The sequence below is a fragment of the Schistocerca cancellata genome, chromosome 1 (assembly GCF_023864275.1).
Source record: "Schistocerca cancellata isolate TAMUIC-IGC-003103 chromosome 1, iqSchCanc2.1, whole genome shotgun sequence".
NCBI classification, from domain to species: domain Eukaryota; kingdom Metazoa; phylum Arthropoda; class Insecta; order Orthoptera; family Acrididae; genus Schistocerca; species Schistocerca cancellata.
This window is the reverse complement of record NC_064626.1, coordinates 236,732,123-236,750,900: the sequence shown is the minus strand read 5'-3', so window position 1 is coordinate 236,750,900 and position 18,778 is coordinate 236,732,123. Positions and strand designations below refer to the sequence as shown.

Genomic DNA, 18,778 nt, shown 5'->3' with positions numbered 1-18,778 from the left:
ATAAAGCGTATATCAGGCGCCCTCTAGTCTGTGTAGCGAGAACACCATACGAACACACCAGCTGCTACCATGACGACGGGCTAGTCTGGTATAGTTTCCTATGGGTAACATATTTTGAATGGGTAACATATTTTAAATTTACGTAATTTTAGCTGTTGTATAATGGAATCTTTTTGACGGATATTCACAGTGTAGCCGGCCGGTGTGGCCTTGCGGTTCTAGGCGCTTCAGTCTGGAACTGCGTGACCGCTACGGTCGCAGGTTCGAATCCTGCCTCAGTCATGGGTGTGTGTGATGTCCTTAGGTTAGTTAGGTTTAAGTAGTTCTGTGTTCTAGGGGGCTGATGACCACAGATGTTAAGTCCCATAGTGCTCAGAGCCATTTGAAACATTTTTTTTTTCTTTTTTCACAGTGTAAACGCGCAGAAGATGACCCGTACGTCGGGTTGAAACCGGTTGGCGGTATAATAATAATAATTGCGACTAAGACTGTTTTTGAATAGTTGAGATATATCACAAGTGTGAGTCCGTATGTGTTTGGCAGCTTAAACTTCGATCGATACGGAATCCAAGAAGGACGACTAGCGCTGTTCCAGGTGCGCGATGTGCGGCATGAAGTTCGCCCTGGCGCAGCAGCTGGCCCGCCACGTGCGCGACAAGGCGTGCGCGTTCCCCGCGCAGGGCGCTGCTGCAGAGCAGGGCAGCCAGGGGCAGCCGGAAGCGGCGCCGGCGACGTCGGCCGCGGCAGACGCGGACCCTCCTCGGCAAGTCCAAGAGGAACCTCAGCAGGCCCCAGAGGAGGCGGCCGGGTCTCCGCCTGCCTCCACCGCAGACCGCGACCCGTTGTCCACGGCAGTCGCTGTCGAGTCCCAGGCGACGGAGGGGCTACTAAAAGAACACGCGTGCAGCCAGTGCCCCTACCGCTGCTCCACGCGGGTCGATCTCTTATTCCACACGGTGAGTAGCCACCCTCTGGCCATCGTTACTCGTCTCTTCTGCCAGCAGTCTCCATGTTGTTGTTGTGGTCTTCATTCCAGAGACTGGGTTGATGGAACTCTCCATGCTACTCTATCCTGTGAAAGCTTCTTCATCTCCCAGTACCTACTGCAACCTACACCCTTCTGAATCTCTTTAGTGTATTAATCTCTTCGTCTCCCTCCACGCTGCCCTCCAATACCAAATTGGTGATCCCTTGATGTCGCAGAATATGCCCTACCAACCGATCCCTTCTTCTAAGCAAGTTGTGCCACAAATTTCTCTTCTCTCCAATACTATTCAATACCTCCTCATTAGTTACGTGATCTACCCATCTAATCTTCAGCATTCTTCTGTATCACCACATTTCCAAAGCTTCTATTCTCCTCTTGTCTAAACTATTTATCGCCCACGTCTCACTTCCGTACATGGCTACACTACATATAAATACTTTCAGAAACGACTTCCTGACACTTACATCTATACTCGATGTTAACAAATTTCACGTTTTCAGAAACGCTTTCTTTGCAATTGCCAGTCTACATTTTATATCCTCTCTACTTCGACCATCATCAGTTATTTTGCTCCCCAAGTAGCAAAATTCATTTACTTCTTTAGACGTCTCATTTCCTAATCTAATTCCCGCAGCATCAAAAAATAAAAAAAATAAATAAAAAATAAAAGGCTTTAACATCTGAGGTCAACAGTCCCGTAGAACTTAGAACTACTGAAACCTAACTAACCTAAGGACATCACACACATCCATGCCCGAGGCAGGATTCGAGCCTGTGACCGTAGCGGTCACGCGGTTCCAGACTGAAGCGCCTAGAACCGCTCGGCCACATCGGCCGGCCCCCGCAGCATCACCCGATTTAATTCGACTACATTCCATTATCCTCGTTTTGCTCTTGTTGATGTTCATCTTATATCCTCCTTTCAAGACACTGTCCATTCCGTTCAACTGCTTTTCCAGTTCCTTTGCTGTCCCTGAAAAAATTACAATGTCATCGGCCAACTTCAAAGTTTTTATTTCTTCTCCATGGATTTTAATTCTTACTCCAAATTTTTCTTTTGTTCCTTTACTGCTTGCTCAATATACAGATTGAATAACATCTGGGAGAGGCTACAACCCTGTCTCACTCCCTTCCCAACCACTGCTTCCCTTTCGTGCCCCTCGACTCTTATAACTGCCTTCTGGTTTCTGTACAAATTGTAAATAGCTTTCGCTCACTGTATTTTACCCCTGCCACCTTTAGAATTTCAAAGAGAGTATTCCAGTCAACATTGTCAAAAGGTTTTTCTAAGTCTACAAATGCTAGAAACGTAGGTTTGCCTTTCCTTAATCTTTCTTCTAAGATACGTCGTGGTGTCAGTATTGCCTCCCGTGTTCCAACATTTCTACTTAATCCAAACTAATCTTCCTCGAGGTCGGCTTCTATCAGTTTTTCCATTCGTCTGTATAGAATTCGTGTTAGTATTTTGCAGCCGTGGCTTATTAAACTGATAGTTCGGTAATTTTCACATCTGTCAACGCCTGCTTTCTTTGGGATTGGAATTATTATATTCTTCTTGAAGTCTGAGGGTATTTCGCCTGTCTCGTACATCTTGCTCACCAGATGGTAGAGTTTTGTCAGGACTGGCTCTCCCAAGGCTGTCAGTAGTTCTAATGGAATGTTGTGTACTCCCGGGGCCTTGTTTCGACTTAGGTCTTTCAGTGCTCTGTCAAATTCTTCACGCAGTATCATATCTCCTATTTCATCTTCATCTACATTCTCTCCCATTTCCATAATGTTGTCCTCAAGAACATCGCCCTTGTATAGACCCTCTATATACTACCTCTACCTTTCTGCTTTCCCTTCTTTGTTTAGAACTGGGTTTCCATCTTAGCTTTTGATATTCATGCAAGTGATTCTCTTTTCTCCAAAGATGTATTTAATTTTCCTGTAGGCAGTATCTATCTTACCCGTAGTGAGATAAGCCTCTACATCCTTACATTTGGCCTCTAGCCATCCCTGCGTAGCCATTTTGCACTTCCTGTCGATGTCATTTTTGAGACGTTTGTATTCCATTTTACCTGCTTCATTTACTGCATTTTTGTATTTTCTCCTTCATCAATTAGATTCAATATCTCTTCTGTTACCCAAGGATTTCTATTAGCTCTCGTCTTTTTACCTACGTGATCCTCTGCTGCCTTCGCTATTTCATCTCTCAAAGCTACCCATTCTTCTTCTACTGCATTTCTTTCCCCCATTCTCCATACTAATAATAAATCTGTAATACTGCCGTGCCTGTTTGCTTGTGTGTTTGAACAGGCTAATCTCCAAAAGTACTAGAGTTTTTCATGAAGTTTTGCAAGGTAACTTGGCCATAGCTTGGGGTACCGTTAGGCATTATTTAAACCAAAACAGGATCACGAAAAAAAGGTCATAACTGAAAGCTTTATCCATACTACACTGAAGTGGCAAGTCATGGGATAGCGATGTGTACATATACAACTGGCGGTAGTATTGCGTACACGAGACATCAAAGGACAGATCATTGGCTGAGGTGTCGTTTGTAACAGCTGATTCATGTGAAAACGTTTGCGATGTGATTATGGCCGCACGACGGGAATTAACAGAATTTGAAGGCGGGGTGGTAGTTGTAGCTAGACGAATGGGACGTTCCATTTCGGAAATCGTTACGGAATTCTATATTCCGAGATCCACAGTGTCAAGAGTGTGCTGAGAGCACCAAATTTCAGGCATTACTTCTCACCACGGACAACGCAGTGCTCGACGGCTTTCACTTAGCGACCGACAGCAGCGGCACTTGTGTAGGCTTGTCAGTGCTAATAGACAAGCAAGACTGTGTGAAATATCTGCAGAAATCAAAGTGGGACTTACGACGAACGTATCCGTTGGGGAACTATGGCAGCAAACGACTGACGCGAGTGTCTTTCGTAACAGCACAACATCGCCTGCAGCGCCTCTCTTAGGCTTGTGAGCATATCGGTTAGATCCTAGACGACTGGAAAACCGTGCCCTGGTCAGATGAGTCACGGTTTCAGTTGGTAAGAGCTGATGGTCGGGTTCCAGTGTGACAAAGACCGCACGAAGCGACGGACTCAAGTTGTCAGCAAGGGACTGTGCAAGCTGTGGCTCTCTCCATAATGGTGTGAACTGTGTTAACCTGAAATTCACTGGGTCTTCTGGTCCAACTGAACCGATCATTGACTGAAAATGATTATGTTCGGCCACTTAGAGACCATTTGCAACTACTCACGGACGTCATGTTCACAAACAACGATGGAAAGATGACAGTGCATCATGTCACTTGGCCACAGTTGTTCCCGATTGGTTTGAAGATATTTTTGGCCACCCAAATTGCCCAACACGAATCCCATCGAACATTTATGTGACGTCAAGGAGAGGTCAGTTAGTGTACAAAATTCTGCACTTGCAATACTTTTGCAATTATGGACGGCTGTAGAGGCAGCAAGGCTGAATATTTCTGCATTGGACTTCCAATGACTTGTTGAGTCCATGCCACATCGTGTTGCGGCACCACACCGGGCAAAGGGAAATCCGACACGATATCAGTACATATCCCATGATTTTTATCACTTCATTGTCGTATTATAAATGCGGAAGTAACTCTGTTATGCTTTCACGACTAACCCAATGACCCGATTTCGATGAAATTTGGTATGGAGATAGCATGAACTCTGAGGAAGAACATAGGCTGGTTTTGGAAATGTGTAGTACAAGAGACTTATTCATTTGAAGAATATTACGCGAGCCCGCATCTCGTGGTTGTGCGGTAGCGTTCTCGCTTCCCACGCCCGGGTTCTCGGGTTCGATTCCCGGCGGGGTCAGGGATTTTCTCTGCTTCGTGATGGCTGGGTGTTGTGTGCTGTCCTTAGGTTAGTTAGGTTTAAGTAGTTCTAAGTTCTAGGGGACTGATGACCATAGATGTTAAGTCCCATAGTGCTCAGAGCCATTTGAACCATTTGAATATTACGCGAGTTAGGGAAATTAGTTACTTTTTGATAATTGTATTTACTATTTGACTTTTGATCTTTATCAGATTTATGAAAATGCTTTCATCGGTTGATATGTACTGCGTGATACGACTAAAAGTAATGAATATAATGTTTATACAATCTTGAAAGTGTTTAATCCATACTTCCTCTTTAGTTGTTACACATTATGCGCGTTGTATAATGTAAAACTACTTCAGTAGCACGATGGATAGATGCGTTCTCTTTCGATGCTCATCTGTGCCCTTTGTACGGCTTGGGAGGGGGAGAGTGGGGCGCACATCATAATACATGCTTACCCGGCAGACACGTGAGGGTAGCTGACGTCATTGCACGTGCAGTAGCTTACTTATTGACCATCACTCATCATAACAAAACTACTGGTATGTGTGCAGATCCGCAGGTTCGCTTGGTTCACATTTCGCACAGTATTTGTGCATTTGCGGATTGCTGCCCACTACTTGTTGCCACCTTTTTCTACCACGCCCTTTACCTGTCTCTAGCTTTCACGTTAGTATTTCATAAAGAAGACTCGAAAGATACAGATTACTCGGCCCACGGAATATTAATCAAACAAGGAAGAATCTTTCACAATGTCTCAGAATGCAATAGTTGGTGTGGTGCTCAGTCGGAAGACCAGTATGGTGCGGCTGTCCATAATATGCTCGTACTTTTACTTGAAAACTGCCTCTGTGGCATGAAATGTACCCGGCGCTCGTCCTTAGAGCTTCAGTGGCGTCGACAAAGTAGCAGCCACGGTCGCGTCCGGAATCGCAGCACTCTCAAGGCATCCACACATGGCACGAGTTAGCTAATGCCGAAGTGGAGCTGTACGCGTTTTGTGACGTCTGTTCCAGCTTTTTCTCGTCGCGAGGCCATTTCGTCACGTGAAATAGAAAATAAGTTCTGTAATATTTGGGTAGTGAGCCACGTAAAATAGAACTAGTAAGAGGCAAGAACACTTTCTACGGTACAAGCAGAACTTGCCTGACGCCACGATCTATCTGTCGTTTTCAGTTGATGTCCATATTTTGTATAACTTACAAATATATGCTGTCTCTAAGCATCAGCACATTCAGGATCTCTCAAAGGAGCGTCGTTATTGGTAAGATTTTCTGTGATAAAATGACGGGAAACGTCATATTAGCTGTCAAAGGATTTCCACGTTTACTTATTTTCGTGTTAGACTTCGCGTTTTATGAAAATACGCTGTTCTGATGCAATGGCACACTGAAACCTCATCAAAAACGCGTCGCTCTTGGTGGGATTTGTTATAATTAGATAACATATCGGCGATTAAGAACTTCAGATAATAGTAATATAAAATATAAGGACGTTCACTGTAGAACTTCAGCGTAGCGTAGTTGATACAGGCTTCAGATTATGGGGCAACGCATAGCGGATTCGCATGCCGTTAAATATAGATTTTTTTCCCCACCTTCACGTTATCCGAAGGGTTACGGGACTTCATTATTAAAGTAAGAGAAATAGTTTCTGTAATATTCAAGGTTATATAAATATAAGTGGGCTGCCTCTCAGGAGTAATTTGTCTTATTTAAAAAAAATTTATATGATGATGTCGTTATTCACTGGACATGGAACCCCGTTGCTTTCTTATAACATGTTCATGGATATTGAAAATTTTATTTATGTATACTACAGACAGAACAACATGGTTAGAATATGGTTAAGAAAGCAAACGCTTTTAATACAGAGCGGAAATCACATTAACCAGCTCCTCCAGTGTGCCGACAGCGCTGTTTCACGGCACGGCTTTAGCGATGTGCGACACGCGAAGCAAACTACGCGATGGAGGATAGCCGTAATGGTGATTTGACCTCCCGTTCTCCAAAATACGTCTAGTGCCGTATGCACGGTGCCATCTCACTACGTCCTGTACTAACCCTTAGTACAGGTAGAGAAACTAAATGTGGATGAGATTTGAACCTCCGTCCTCCGTATTGCGAGATCGTAATTGGAAAGATTGGAAAGAGCGTCATTGCAGTAGAAAGATTTTTGAGGTGAGTTTAACAAACGATTATAGTCACCGGCTGTTGACACAACGAATGAAATGTTCCTTTCGTCTTCGGTCTCGGAATCAGGGAAGGGACAACCGGCTAGTTTTAACAACTGATTGGCCAGTCGATTGTTTTTTCGTTCTTCCGGTTTTTCCAGTCATATGAATCAAAGAAATGAAGCTAATCTCTGCGGCCACATCAGCTGTATGTATGTTTTTCATTCAGTCTTCGCGTTGCAGTGGTTTCACTTGTTGTGAGACTACCGACAGACACTAACCTCCGACGGTTACGTCATTTGTTGTCGTTGCTGTTGGTGTGGCCTTCAGTCCAAAGACTGGTTTGATACAGCTCTCCACGTTAGACAGTCTCGTGTAAGTCTCTTCATCTCTGGATAAATATTGCAACCTCCACTTGAAGCTGCTTACTGTGTACATTCCTTCATCTCCCTCCACAGTTTTTACCTCCCATACTTCCCTCCGTTAGCAAACTGACGTTTCCTTGATGCATCAAGATGTATCATATCAACTAATCCCTTCTTTAAGTCAAGCTGAGCCATAAATTGTTTGTTTCCCAATTTGATTCAGTAACTCCTCATTACTTATTAGATTTACCCATCGAAACCTCAGCATTCTTTTGCAACACTGCATTTCAAAGGTTTCTTTTCTCTTATTGTCCGAATTTCTTACTGTCCTCGTTTAACTTCCATGCAAGACTACAGTTCACAGAAAGACCTTCAGGATATACTTCTTAACACATTTATATAATATGTTAATAAACTCTTATTTTTTTGAAAATTCTTTTCTTACTATTGCATTTTATTTCCTTTCTACTTCGGCCATCACCAGTTATTCTGCTGCCTAAAATGCAAATGTCAAGCCCCACATATAGTGCCTCGTTTCCTAATCTGCTTCACTCAGCTTGGCTTGATTTAATTCGACTACATTCCATTACCCTTGTTTCACTTCTATCGGTGTTCATCTTAAGCCCGTTTTCAAGACACTATCCGTTCTGTACAACTGCTGTTCGAAGCCTTTTGCCATATCTGACTCGCTCTGTGTACAGACTGAGTGACATCGGCGATAGGTTACCCCAAAAATGTGTGTGTGTGTAATCTTAAGGTCATCAGTCCCTAAGCTTACACACTACTTAACATAAATTATCCTAAGGACACACACACCCATGCCCGAGGGAGGACTCGAACCTCCGCCGGGACCAGCCGCTCAGTCCATGACAGTCCATTGTCACCAACGCTTCCCTTTCATATCCTTCGGCTCTTACAACTGCAATCTGATTTCTGTACAAGTTGTAAATAATCTTTTGCTCCCTGTATTTTATCCCTGATATCTTGAAAATTTCAACGAATGTAGTCCAGTCAACATTGTCCAAGTCTTACTTTAAATCTACGAATGCCACAAAGGTAGGTTTGCCTTTCTTCAGCTTATCTACTAAGATAAGTCGTTGGGTCTGTTATATGTGTTTCCACTCATTCACTGGGTAAAAGTATTTTCACTTATATACTTGTCCAGTCTTTCCAGTCATACATTATCCGCGACTGGAGTCACCAATTTTTTGACAGAACAAGTAGCGTACCTTTTTTCGGAATAACGTAAATAAAAAATATAGTTATAAAAATTAAGTATTTTTACTTTTTTATTTCTGTATTTATTTGCTTCAATACATGTGTCTCGTACTTCTGTCACTGAATATCAGAGTATGGTTCGTTTTAAAACTTTAATATTTGGTTCTACATTGTAAGTTTGTGTTTAAATAAATGAACAGTGACTTCGTAATTTAAATTTATTCAAGCCGGGTATCTCTCTATCCACCAATTTACCTTGATCACCGTAATTCTGTTTATGAAGAGACGTGATCATAGAGGAAACATTTTTTGAATTGTTTGATGGCTTAATCAAATGGCTTTTAAGCATCTAGTGCCACATGTCGGAAGTATTTTTGCCACGATTCGTTACTTTTCTTTGAATTTTTCTAATTCAACAAAATTTAACAATGTTAATTTCTTCCTTGTTTGCGCCTCGGCGAAAGTTTACACTCAACTTTAGGCCCCCAGCGATTCATCTGCTTAATTAGTTATGCATTAATTGGTCCTGGATCAGTTTAATCAATAGCAGTATATTAATCGGTTTTAAATGATAAAAAGAAGAATTTTCACTGAAATAACGGATGGCTAAATCAGTCGATACGTAAAACTACAAAGGAATGAGTATCTGTGGCTATGAGGACTTTCGCGACGTAGTCCTTCGATAAGAATTCTCGGTAAATTTGCCGCCTCGAATTCTAATAACATCCCAGGCTTTGCATAACTCCCTCCATCACTATCGTCAGGGGCTATGCCTGACTTCGAGAAACTGACGAGGCTCCCATTTTATGCCAAAAAAGACGGAATCTGATTGGCTGAATTGGTTAATCATGACATCATGAAAATGGCGCTTACTGATGTGGCGCCCTCTATCCATTAGTCTGGTCCTTACTTTTTATTTTATTTTATTTATTTATTTTTTAAGTTTAGTGTTTCTTCACGCACGCCCCTTAATTTGTTTCCTTTTACTTGAAGAAGAATTTTACGTCTTATTTCGTTGAAACTGAAGACGAGTAACCCATGCCGCAGTGCCGAGAAATTGTATCACGTAACTACGTCCTGTTTGTTACAGCTTATGTGTGTGATTAACTGCTTTCATCTGATAGTGGTCCATTGAAAACTTACATTAACTTCACTTTCTGTCGTATTATATATCACCTTCTGACTTTTCGTAGCCTGTTTGTCACTAAGATAGGAAGTGTCTGAATCCCAAGAAAAAGGAACCTTGTTTAAGAAATCTAAGTCTGTGCTTAACTTATTCAAAATGTCCAAACTCTTGACTGAAGAAAACTCATCACTTCGCTGCAGAGTGAAAATTTCATTCTGGAAACTTTCATCAGAATGTGGCTAAGCCAAGTTTCCGCTGTATCATTTGTTCAAGGAGGGGTAGTCCCGCAAGTTTCGCAGGAGAGCTTGTAACCTCCCCCTCACTTATCGACCTTAATGACAGTAAAAACTAAAGCGCGTGTACCTAATGGACATTTGGGAAAAGCAATCGTCACCGAAGTTAATCTGTCGGTAAAGAGGGAGGAAAGGATTACATCTAAATGAAAGGAAAAATGCAAATGAAACTGGTGGAAATTAATTTTGAAAAGGGGTAAAGTTAATAAAGAAAGTAAATGTGCGGTCGTTACGTTAACAATTAACTGGCGTTAATTAGATATTTGAGATTTGGGGAAAATTACCGTATGGACAACTACTATAATAACTGAAAAAGAAAGGATATTGCACATATAATTAGCACTAAAAGCGTGGCAACTGAAGGTTGACACGTGTTGTGTGAAAACTGATTGTTTGTCAGTAGTAATAAATTTCGCTACACTCTGACTTAATTTAACAAAAGAATAAATAAAACCGGAAAATGGAAAGTTAATTTAGTGACTGAAATTAATAGTGAATTTTGTTTCTGAAGCACTACGAAATTCAATAAAATAAGGTTAGTCGTGGGCTACCTCAACAATCATTTCAAAAGCTACTTGAATCTATGCAATTTAGAAATAAGAGATTTAACTTTGAACTTGAATTAAATGATTCCGAACAATTAACAATAGTAAAATTTAGTACGTACCAAGCTGAGCTGCAGTCACAGGTAAGCTAAAATATGGTAACAAAACTCGCACTCTTAATTTGTGCTTGTGTAATCTAAATATTGTAGCCAGCTATGAATACTTTAACTGAACTTTGAAATTAAGCAGTGTAATTGAATGATATTACTTTAATGCTGGCATTTGAATTTCAATGACACTCGGGTTCATTCCGGAAAAGGAAGGGACCCTGCTTGGTAATGCAATTGGGACAATGAGCAACAAAGGTTCATGCTAAGTTGCTGTAATTTTGTGAGGCAAATGGAACTGTCTGAAAAGCTGAGGTCTGCCATACAGTTCTAAAACTGTACGTGCTTTCAGTCTTCCTTGTTGGTTGATTGAAGGTTTGAAGTCGTCGATCGAGGAGGTGGCAACAGTCACTCATTGTCGGCCGTCGCTGTTGCAGGAGCTGGATGTTGGCGCGCCTTCTTCTCGACACGGTCACCAGGCGAAACGGGCTCTTGATGTGCGCCAGCTAATGCTTCCCGTCCGCGACACCGTGTCAGAAAACTATCATAGCAAGAGCGCACTTACATGCTGCCAAACCTCGAAAGCGCGGCAACTCGCGGGAGCGTCACACAACACACCTGCTCCACCGCCGTACTCCAGCCAGACTCCCTCTCTTCCCGCGCTCCACGCGGCAGGGTTAACACTACCAAAGATCCTAAACACTTCGGTTCTCCACACGACCTATCGATGTAATCGTTCGATAGCATAGTTTTCCCTAGGCAAGACCCAGCGTAAAAATACAAATAATATTTACAAAACAAACCAACTGTACATCGACGTAAATGCATAAATATACAGGGTGTTTCAAAAATGACCGGTATATTTGAAACGGCAATAAAAACTAAACGAGCAGTGATAGGAATACACCGTTTGTTGCAATATGCTTGGGACAACAGTACATTTTCAGGCGGACAAACTTTCCAAATTACAGTAGTTACAATTTTCAACAACAGATGGCGCTGCAAGTGATGTGAAAGATATAGAAGACAACGCAGTCTGTGGGTGCGCCATTCTGTACGTCGTCTTTCTGCTGTAAGCGCGTGCTGTTCACAACGTGCAAGTGTGCTGTGGACAACATGGTTTATTCCTTATAACAGAGGATTTTTCTGGTGTTGGAATTCCACCGCCTAGAACACAGTGTTGTTGCAACAAGACGAAGTTTTCAACGGAGGTTTAATGTAACCAAAGGACCGAAAAGCGATACAATAAAGGATCTGTTTGAAAAATTTCAACGGACTGGGAACGTGACGGATGAACGTGCTGGAAAGGTAGGGCGACCGCGTACGGCAACCACAGAGGGCAACACGCAGCTAGTGCAGCAGGTGATCCAACAGCGACCTCGGGTTTCCGGTCGCCATGTTGCAGCTGCGGTCCAAATGACGCCAACGTCCACGTATCGTCTCATGGGCCACAGTTTACACCTCTATCCATACAAAATTCAAACGCGGCAACCCCTCAGCGCCGCTACCATTGCTGCACGAGAGAAATTCGCTAACGATATAGTGCACAGGATTGATGACGGCGATATGCATGTGGGCAGCATTTGGTTTACTGACGAAGCTTATTTTTACCTGGACGGCTTCGTCAATAAACAGAACTGGCGCATATGGGGAACCGAAAAGCCCCATGTTGCAGTCCCATCGTCCCTGCATCCTCAAAAAGTACTGGTCTGGGCCGCCATTTCTTCCAAAGGAATCATTGGCCCATTTTTCAGATCCGAAACGATTACTGCATCACGCTATCTGGACATTCTTCGTGAATTTGTGGCAGTACAAACTGCCTTAGACGACACTGCGAACACCTCGTGGTTTATGCAAGATGGTGCCCGGCCACATCGCACGGCCGACGTCTTTAATTTCCTGAATGAATATTTCGATGATCGTGTGATTGCTTTGGGCTATCCGAAACATACAGGAGGCGGCGTGGATTGGCCTCCCTATTCGCCAGACATGAACCCTTGTGACTTCTTTCTGTGGGGACACTTGAAAAACCAGGTGTACCGCCAGAATCCAGAAACAATTGAACAGCTGAAGCAGTACATCTCATCTGCATGTGAAGCCATTCCGCCAGACACGTTGTCAAAGGTTTCGGGTAATTTCATTCAGAGACTACGCCATATTATTGCTACGCATGGTGGATATGTGGAAAATATCGTACTATAAGAGTTTCCCAGACCGCAGCGCCATCTGTTGTTGACAATTGTAACTACTGTAATTTCGAAAGTTTGTCTGCCTGAAAATGTACTGTTGTCCCAAGCATATTGCAACAAACGGTGTATTTCTATCGCTGCTTGTTTAGTTTTTATTGCCGTTTCAAATATACCGGTCATTTTTGAAACACCCTGTATATATATATATATATATATATATATATATATATATATATATATATATATATATATATATATATATAAAAATAGTAAAACAATTACAATACATAAAGACACAGAAATGTGATATCTTCAGGTAACAAAATAAGGAAAAAAATTTATAGTATAATAGATGGAAATAGGATGATATGCATTTCCGGCCTTACAAGCTTCTATGAAGTTTGGCGAAAGTAAAGCTGTGAGGACGGGTCTTGAGTCGTGTTTGGGTTGCTCAGTCGGCTGACAAAATACATGAATGTCACAGGTGGGGGCTCTTCCAAAACAACGACGGTGCCTTTTGAGAAAGTGCCCACACTCCAAAATTTGGAGGTGCCGTTCTCTAAGCAGTTTTCGCCGCACGGCGACTCCTACATACCGCCGACTACTACACCAGGCACGCACTCTGTTACAGAGCAACAAACTGCGTCGAATGGACATGCTCCTACGAACACGTTACGTCAACACCTATCTTGTCTCAAAAATGAACTCTTTCGCGCACGTCCTTCCCCTGGTTGTTACGATCCCCGACAGATTTCAAGTAGCATATGGACATTCGGTGAGCACCGGTCTCGTTTTTGAAGTACGATACGCCACCCTGACACTGCTGCAGCGGGTGGGCGGTATCGTTTATTTCGTATCTATAACCGGGTGCGAGAGCTGTATCTGAACACTGCGTCGCTGGTGGACCTCTGCACACGCCGGTCTGACGGGCACCATGGTAGCTGAAGTGGCACTGTGCCCCCTATATCTACCGGTTTCTGTGGAACATATTTGACCGCCACTCACCCACATCAGAGAGTTCTTGATTGACCTCAGTTACTTACCAGTGGACGTTCCGTGGACACAGATGCCCAGCACGTAACTCTATTATCGCCTTTACTAACAGACACAACCCATCAATACGGTCGCTCAACGGCACCCCGATGTTGGCTGGAACACGGTGTGACGTACAGCCCAAATGGTTCAAATGGCTCTGAGCACTATGGGACTTAACTTCTGAGGTCATCAGTCTCCTAGAACGTAGAACTACTTAAACCTAACTAACCTAAGGACATCACACGCATCCATGCCCGAGACAGGATTCGAACCTGCGACCGTAGCGGTCGCGCGGTTCCAGATTGACGTACGGCCCACAAGCCTTTCCTGCCTACGTCGGTGCGTTCGTTGTGGAACGTGGCGGTGAACGGTAAGTTCGCTACTCGTCAGCGGCTACAGTCCATTCATCTGACGGACGACCCCGTGTGTCTGAGGTGCTCAGTCGTTGATTTGGATGCGCACCGCCTGACCCGTGACGCGGCTGGCGATTGCTGACTGCTCACACCGGCATTACTGCTGCGGAGATTGTCGGAGTCTGTCTCCCCTGATGATATACTGCGCCCCGTCAGAGTATATATTCCAGCAACCAGGACGAATGCCGTTAACAAGCTAAAAGGCATGGCCCTTTACTAAATATTTCGTGATGCACACAGAAGTTTTGGTCCCTGATGGTGACACATGCGGCTTCCAGCCGCCACCCGAAGTACAGGACCCACTCCGCTAGTTATTTAAGTACTTTATTTTAGGACCCTCGTGTTCATGGGAGTTTTCAGGGCATGAGACGCTGTTACTGAAGAAGATATCTGGAGCACGTTCGTCCCCTGTGGATGGAATAGGGGGTGAACCCTTACCAACAGACGAGAAGACGGCTCGGACGCTCGTTGCGGCAGTCGTGACGGCGGGATGGTCAGGCCTCGGGTGACAACCGCTGCCCTACCCACCGTCTAGCTCCAGGAGCGGTTCCCTTTCAAGAAAACAAAACAAACAAGACGAAAACAAAAGCTAGTTAAACGCAATTATGCGGTGACAGAGGTCACAGAGTTCGAGTCTCGGTCGGGGACACAGTTTTAATCTGCCAGGAAGTTTCATATCAGCGCACGCTTCGCTGCGGAGTATGACAGCAGTCAAGCACACGCAAAAGCAGTAGTAAGCAACGCGTAGTGATATGATGCAGCCTCTCGGCCATTGCGGCATGGGTCCCTCGTCTTCTGTTCCAACAAAGTAGGTCCTAAAATTCTTCGTAAGAGAAAAGGAATGAAGCTAGGGGGTGTGCGTGAAGAAACACGAAATCCGAGAAAATAAGGACCGCCCTAGTGTCAATACAGTGAGTTCGTGCATTCTATCCAGTGTGTGTCAAGTGCATGCCTCCATGCATTCATCTACATCTACGTCTACATGGATACTCTGAAAATCACATTCAAGTGCCTGGCAGAGGGTTCATCGAACCACCTTCACAAATCTCTATTATTCCAATCTCGTATAGCGTGTGGAAAGAATGAACAGCTATATCTTTCTGTACGAGCTCTGATTTCCCATATTTTATCATGGTAATCGTTCCTCCCTCTGTAGGTCGGTGTCAACAAAATATTTTCGCATTCGCAGGAGAAAGTTGGTGATTGGAATTTCGTGAGAAGATTCCGTCGCAACGAAAAATGCCTTTCCAGCCCAAATCCTGTATCATTTCTGTGACACTCTCTCCCATATTTCGCGATAATACAAAACGTGCTGCCTTTCTTGGAACTTTTTCGATGTACTCCATCAGTCCTACTTGGTAAGGATCCCGCACCGCGCAACAGTATTCTAAAAGAGGACGGACAAGCGTAGTGTAGGCAGTCTCCTTAGTAGGTCTGTTACATTTTCTAAGTGTCCTGCCAATAAAAGGCAGTCTTTGGTTAACCTTCCCCTCAACATTTTCTATGTGTTCGTTCCAATGTAAGTTGTTCGTAATTGAAATACCTAGGTATTTAGTTGAATTTACGGCTTTTAGATTAGACTGATTTATCGTGTAACCGAAGTTTAACGAATTCCTTTTAGCACTCATGTGGATGACCTCACACTTTTCGTTAGTTAGGGTCAATTGCCACTTTTCGCACCATTCAGATATCTTTTCTAAATCGTTCTATAATTTGTTTTGATCTTCTGATGATTTTATTAGTCGATAAACGACAGCGTCATCTGCAAACAACCGAAGACGGCTGCTCAGATTGTCTCCAAAATCGTTTATATAGATAAGGAACAGCAAAGGGCCTATAACACTACCTTAGGGAACGCCAGAAATCACTTCTATTTTACTCGATTACTTTCCGTCGATTACAACGAACTGTGACCTCTCTAACAGGAAACCACCAATCCAGTCACATAACTGAGACGATTTTCCATAAGAACGCAATTTCACTACGAGCCGCTTGTGTGGTGCAGTGTCAAAAGCCTTCCGGAAATCCAGAAATACGGAATCGATCTGAAATCCCTTGTCAATAGCATTCAACACTTCATGTGAATAAAGAGCTAGTTGTGTTTCACAGGACTGATGTTTTCTAAACCAATGTTGACTGTGTGTCAATAGACCGTTTTCTTCGAGGTAATTAATAATGTTTCAACACAATATATGTTCCAAAATCCTGCTACATATCGACTTTTACGATATGGGACTGTAATTTAGCGGATTACTGCTACTACCTTTCTTGGGGTTGGGTTGAGTTGTTTGGGGGAAGAGACCAAACAGCGAGGTCATCGGTCTCATTGGATTAGGGAAGGGCGGGGAAGGAAGTCGGCCATGCCCTTTCAGAAGAACCATCCCGGCATTTGCCTGGAACGATTTAGGGAAATCATGGAAAACCTAAATCAGGATGGCCGGACGCGGGATTAAACCGTCGTCCTCCGGAATGCGAGTGCAGTGTGCTAACCACTGTGCCACCTCGCTCGGTACTACCATTCTTGATTATTGGTGTGACCTGTGCAACTTTCCAGTCTTTGAGTACGGATCTTTCGGCGAGCGAACGGTTGTATATGATTGTTAAGTATGGAGCTAATGCATCAGCATACTCGGAAAGGAACCCAATTGGTATACGGTCTGGACCAGAAGGATTTAAGTTGCTTCTCTACTCCGAGGATATTTACTTCTATGTTACTCATGTTGGTAGCTGTTCTCGATTCGAGTTCTGGAATATTTACTTCGTCTTCTTTTGTGAAGGCATTTCGGAAGGCTGTATTTAGTAACTCTGCTTTGGCAGCGCTGTCTTTGATAGTATCCCCATTGCTATCGCGCAGAGAAGGCATTGATTGTTTCTTGCCGCTAACATACTTCACATACGACCAGAATCTCTTTGGATTTTCTGCCAGGTTTCGAGACAAATTTTCGTTGTGGAAACTGTTGCTAAGCGCATAACTGGTATCTCTGCTGAAGTTCTTTTCACAGACTCCTAATAGTCTGGAACACGGCGTGTTACATAAACACAAGATTATATTTGATTGTACGAGTATTCAGTGCCCGTCCTTCGAACTATGACTCTGTGATAAAATCATCGGTTATGAACTGTACGACAGTCAGACATGGCCTCTGTCGACGATGACCAGGCCCCCACAACCGCACGAGTGGTCGACTGTGAAGAGTGAACAAATTGAATAGCTGGGCGGCGGCCATTAGAGTGGTAAACTGACGCGCGGAGTTAGAATATTTATACATCGCTTTTGGTTATAAAACGCCTTCCCTTGAGTTAGGTCACAAACATAATGCCTCATTTAATTACGTTACTACAATATACTTCTTAATTTATGAACAAACAGCAACTAGTCACTGTTTATGAATTTATCTTACGTACTACGTGGAATCTGCCGTAGCTAAAAGTTATGTACTGGACCCCTAGCAGTTTTCGTAGTTCATTTACGATAGATGTACGCAAAATGCATCAAAATACTCGAAGATTTGCCCACTGTATTAATAGATATTTTCTGACTCTACCTTGCTTTAGATTTTATGACGAGAAGTGCGTTATATATGGCATAGTGCTTTGGCAACTCACGACCAAATTATCAAGTTTCAACCTAATCTAGACCATGAAAACGCAGCCGATCAGCCAACTTTCTTCAAAATGATCAGAACATATAAAATGGTATTCTGTCAGTCAGAAATATTGCCTCCTGACAGCGTGTAACCATTTTTGTAACAGCTGTGGTTTTGAGAAAGGATACCTGCAAATAGATGCACAGACATTATGCTAATACCGTGTTACAAAACACTTATTAAGCAAGTGCACTGACATACAAACCAACTTAAAATATTCACATATCTGTGAAATGTAATATTCGTTCCTTTCTCGAATTTATTTGTACAATTAATCGCTGCACAACTCGTCACCATTGTACTTCTTTTGATTGGAACGTACAGACAGTAGAATTACGAGTAACAAATACTGTATGTACGGCCCAACAAATATACAACGTTGAATCAGGGTCTTCATAAACAACAATACTACACAACACATCAGACTACAACCACTATAATGGCGTCCAGCCGAAGGTTCAAATTGTCCCGCGACTGCAGCGCCATCAGTGAGTCTAGTTATTTTTTACAAGGTCTTTGACGATGACGGAGGTAGTCGTCGGAAGCTTGGAATTGTATCCGAACTTGACGCGGCTCTCCGCTGGCGCAGGTGCTGCACGGCGCGCCGTCCAAGTCGCAGCTGCAGTGCCCCGAGTGCGGCGCCGTGGTGTCTAAGCGGGCGCTGCGCTCGCACCTGCGCGTGCACACGGGCGAGCGGCCGCTGTGGTGCGCCGACTGCGGCGGCGAGTACCCCAGCCGCGCCGCGCTGCTGGCGCACCAGCAGCGCGCGCACTCCAAGTTCGCGGCCGCGCCGGTCGCGCCGTGCGCCGTCTGCGGCTTCCGCGCCGCCAA

At 43.7% G+C, this 18,778-nt stretch overlaps 1 protein-coding gene across 1 annotated transcript in view; it reads left to right on the top strand.

The window, feature by feature from the left end:
• The window catches only part of LOC126166548 (zinc finger protein 467), a 430,211-nt gene extending 416,194 nt beyond the window's left edge, over window positions 1-14,017 (top strand). The window contains exons 9-10 of the mRNA XM_049920414.1: window positions 596-956; window positions 13,958-14,017. Coding sequence (XP_049776371.1) covers window positions 596-956; window positions 13,958-14,017 — 421 coding nt within the window. The remainder of the gene's footprint in view (window positions 1-595; window positions 957-13,957) is intronic.
• Window positions 14,018-18,778: the final 4,761 nt, after the last annotated feature.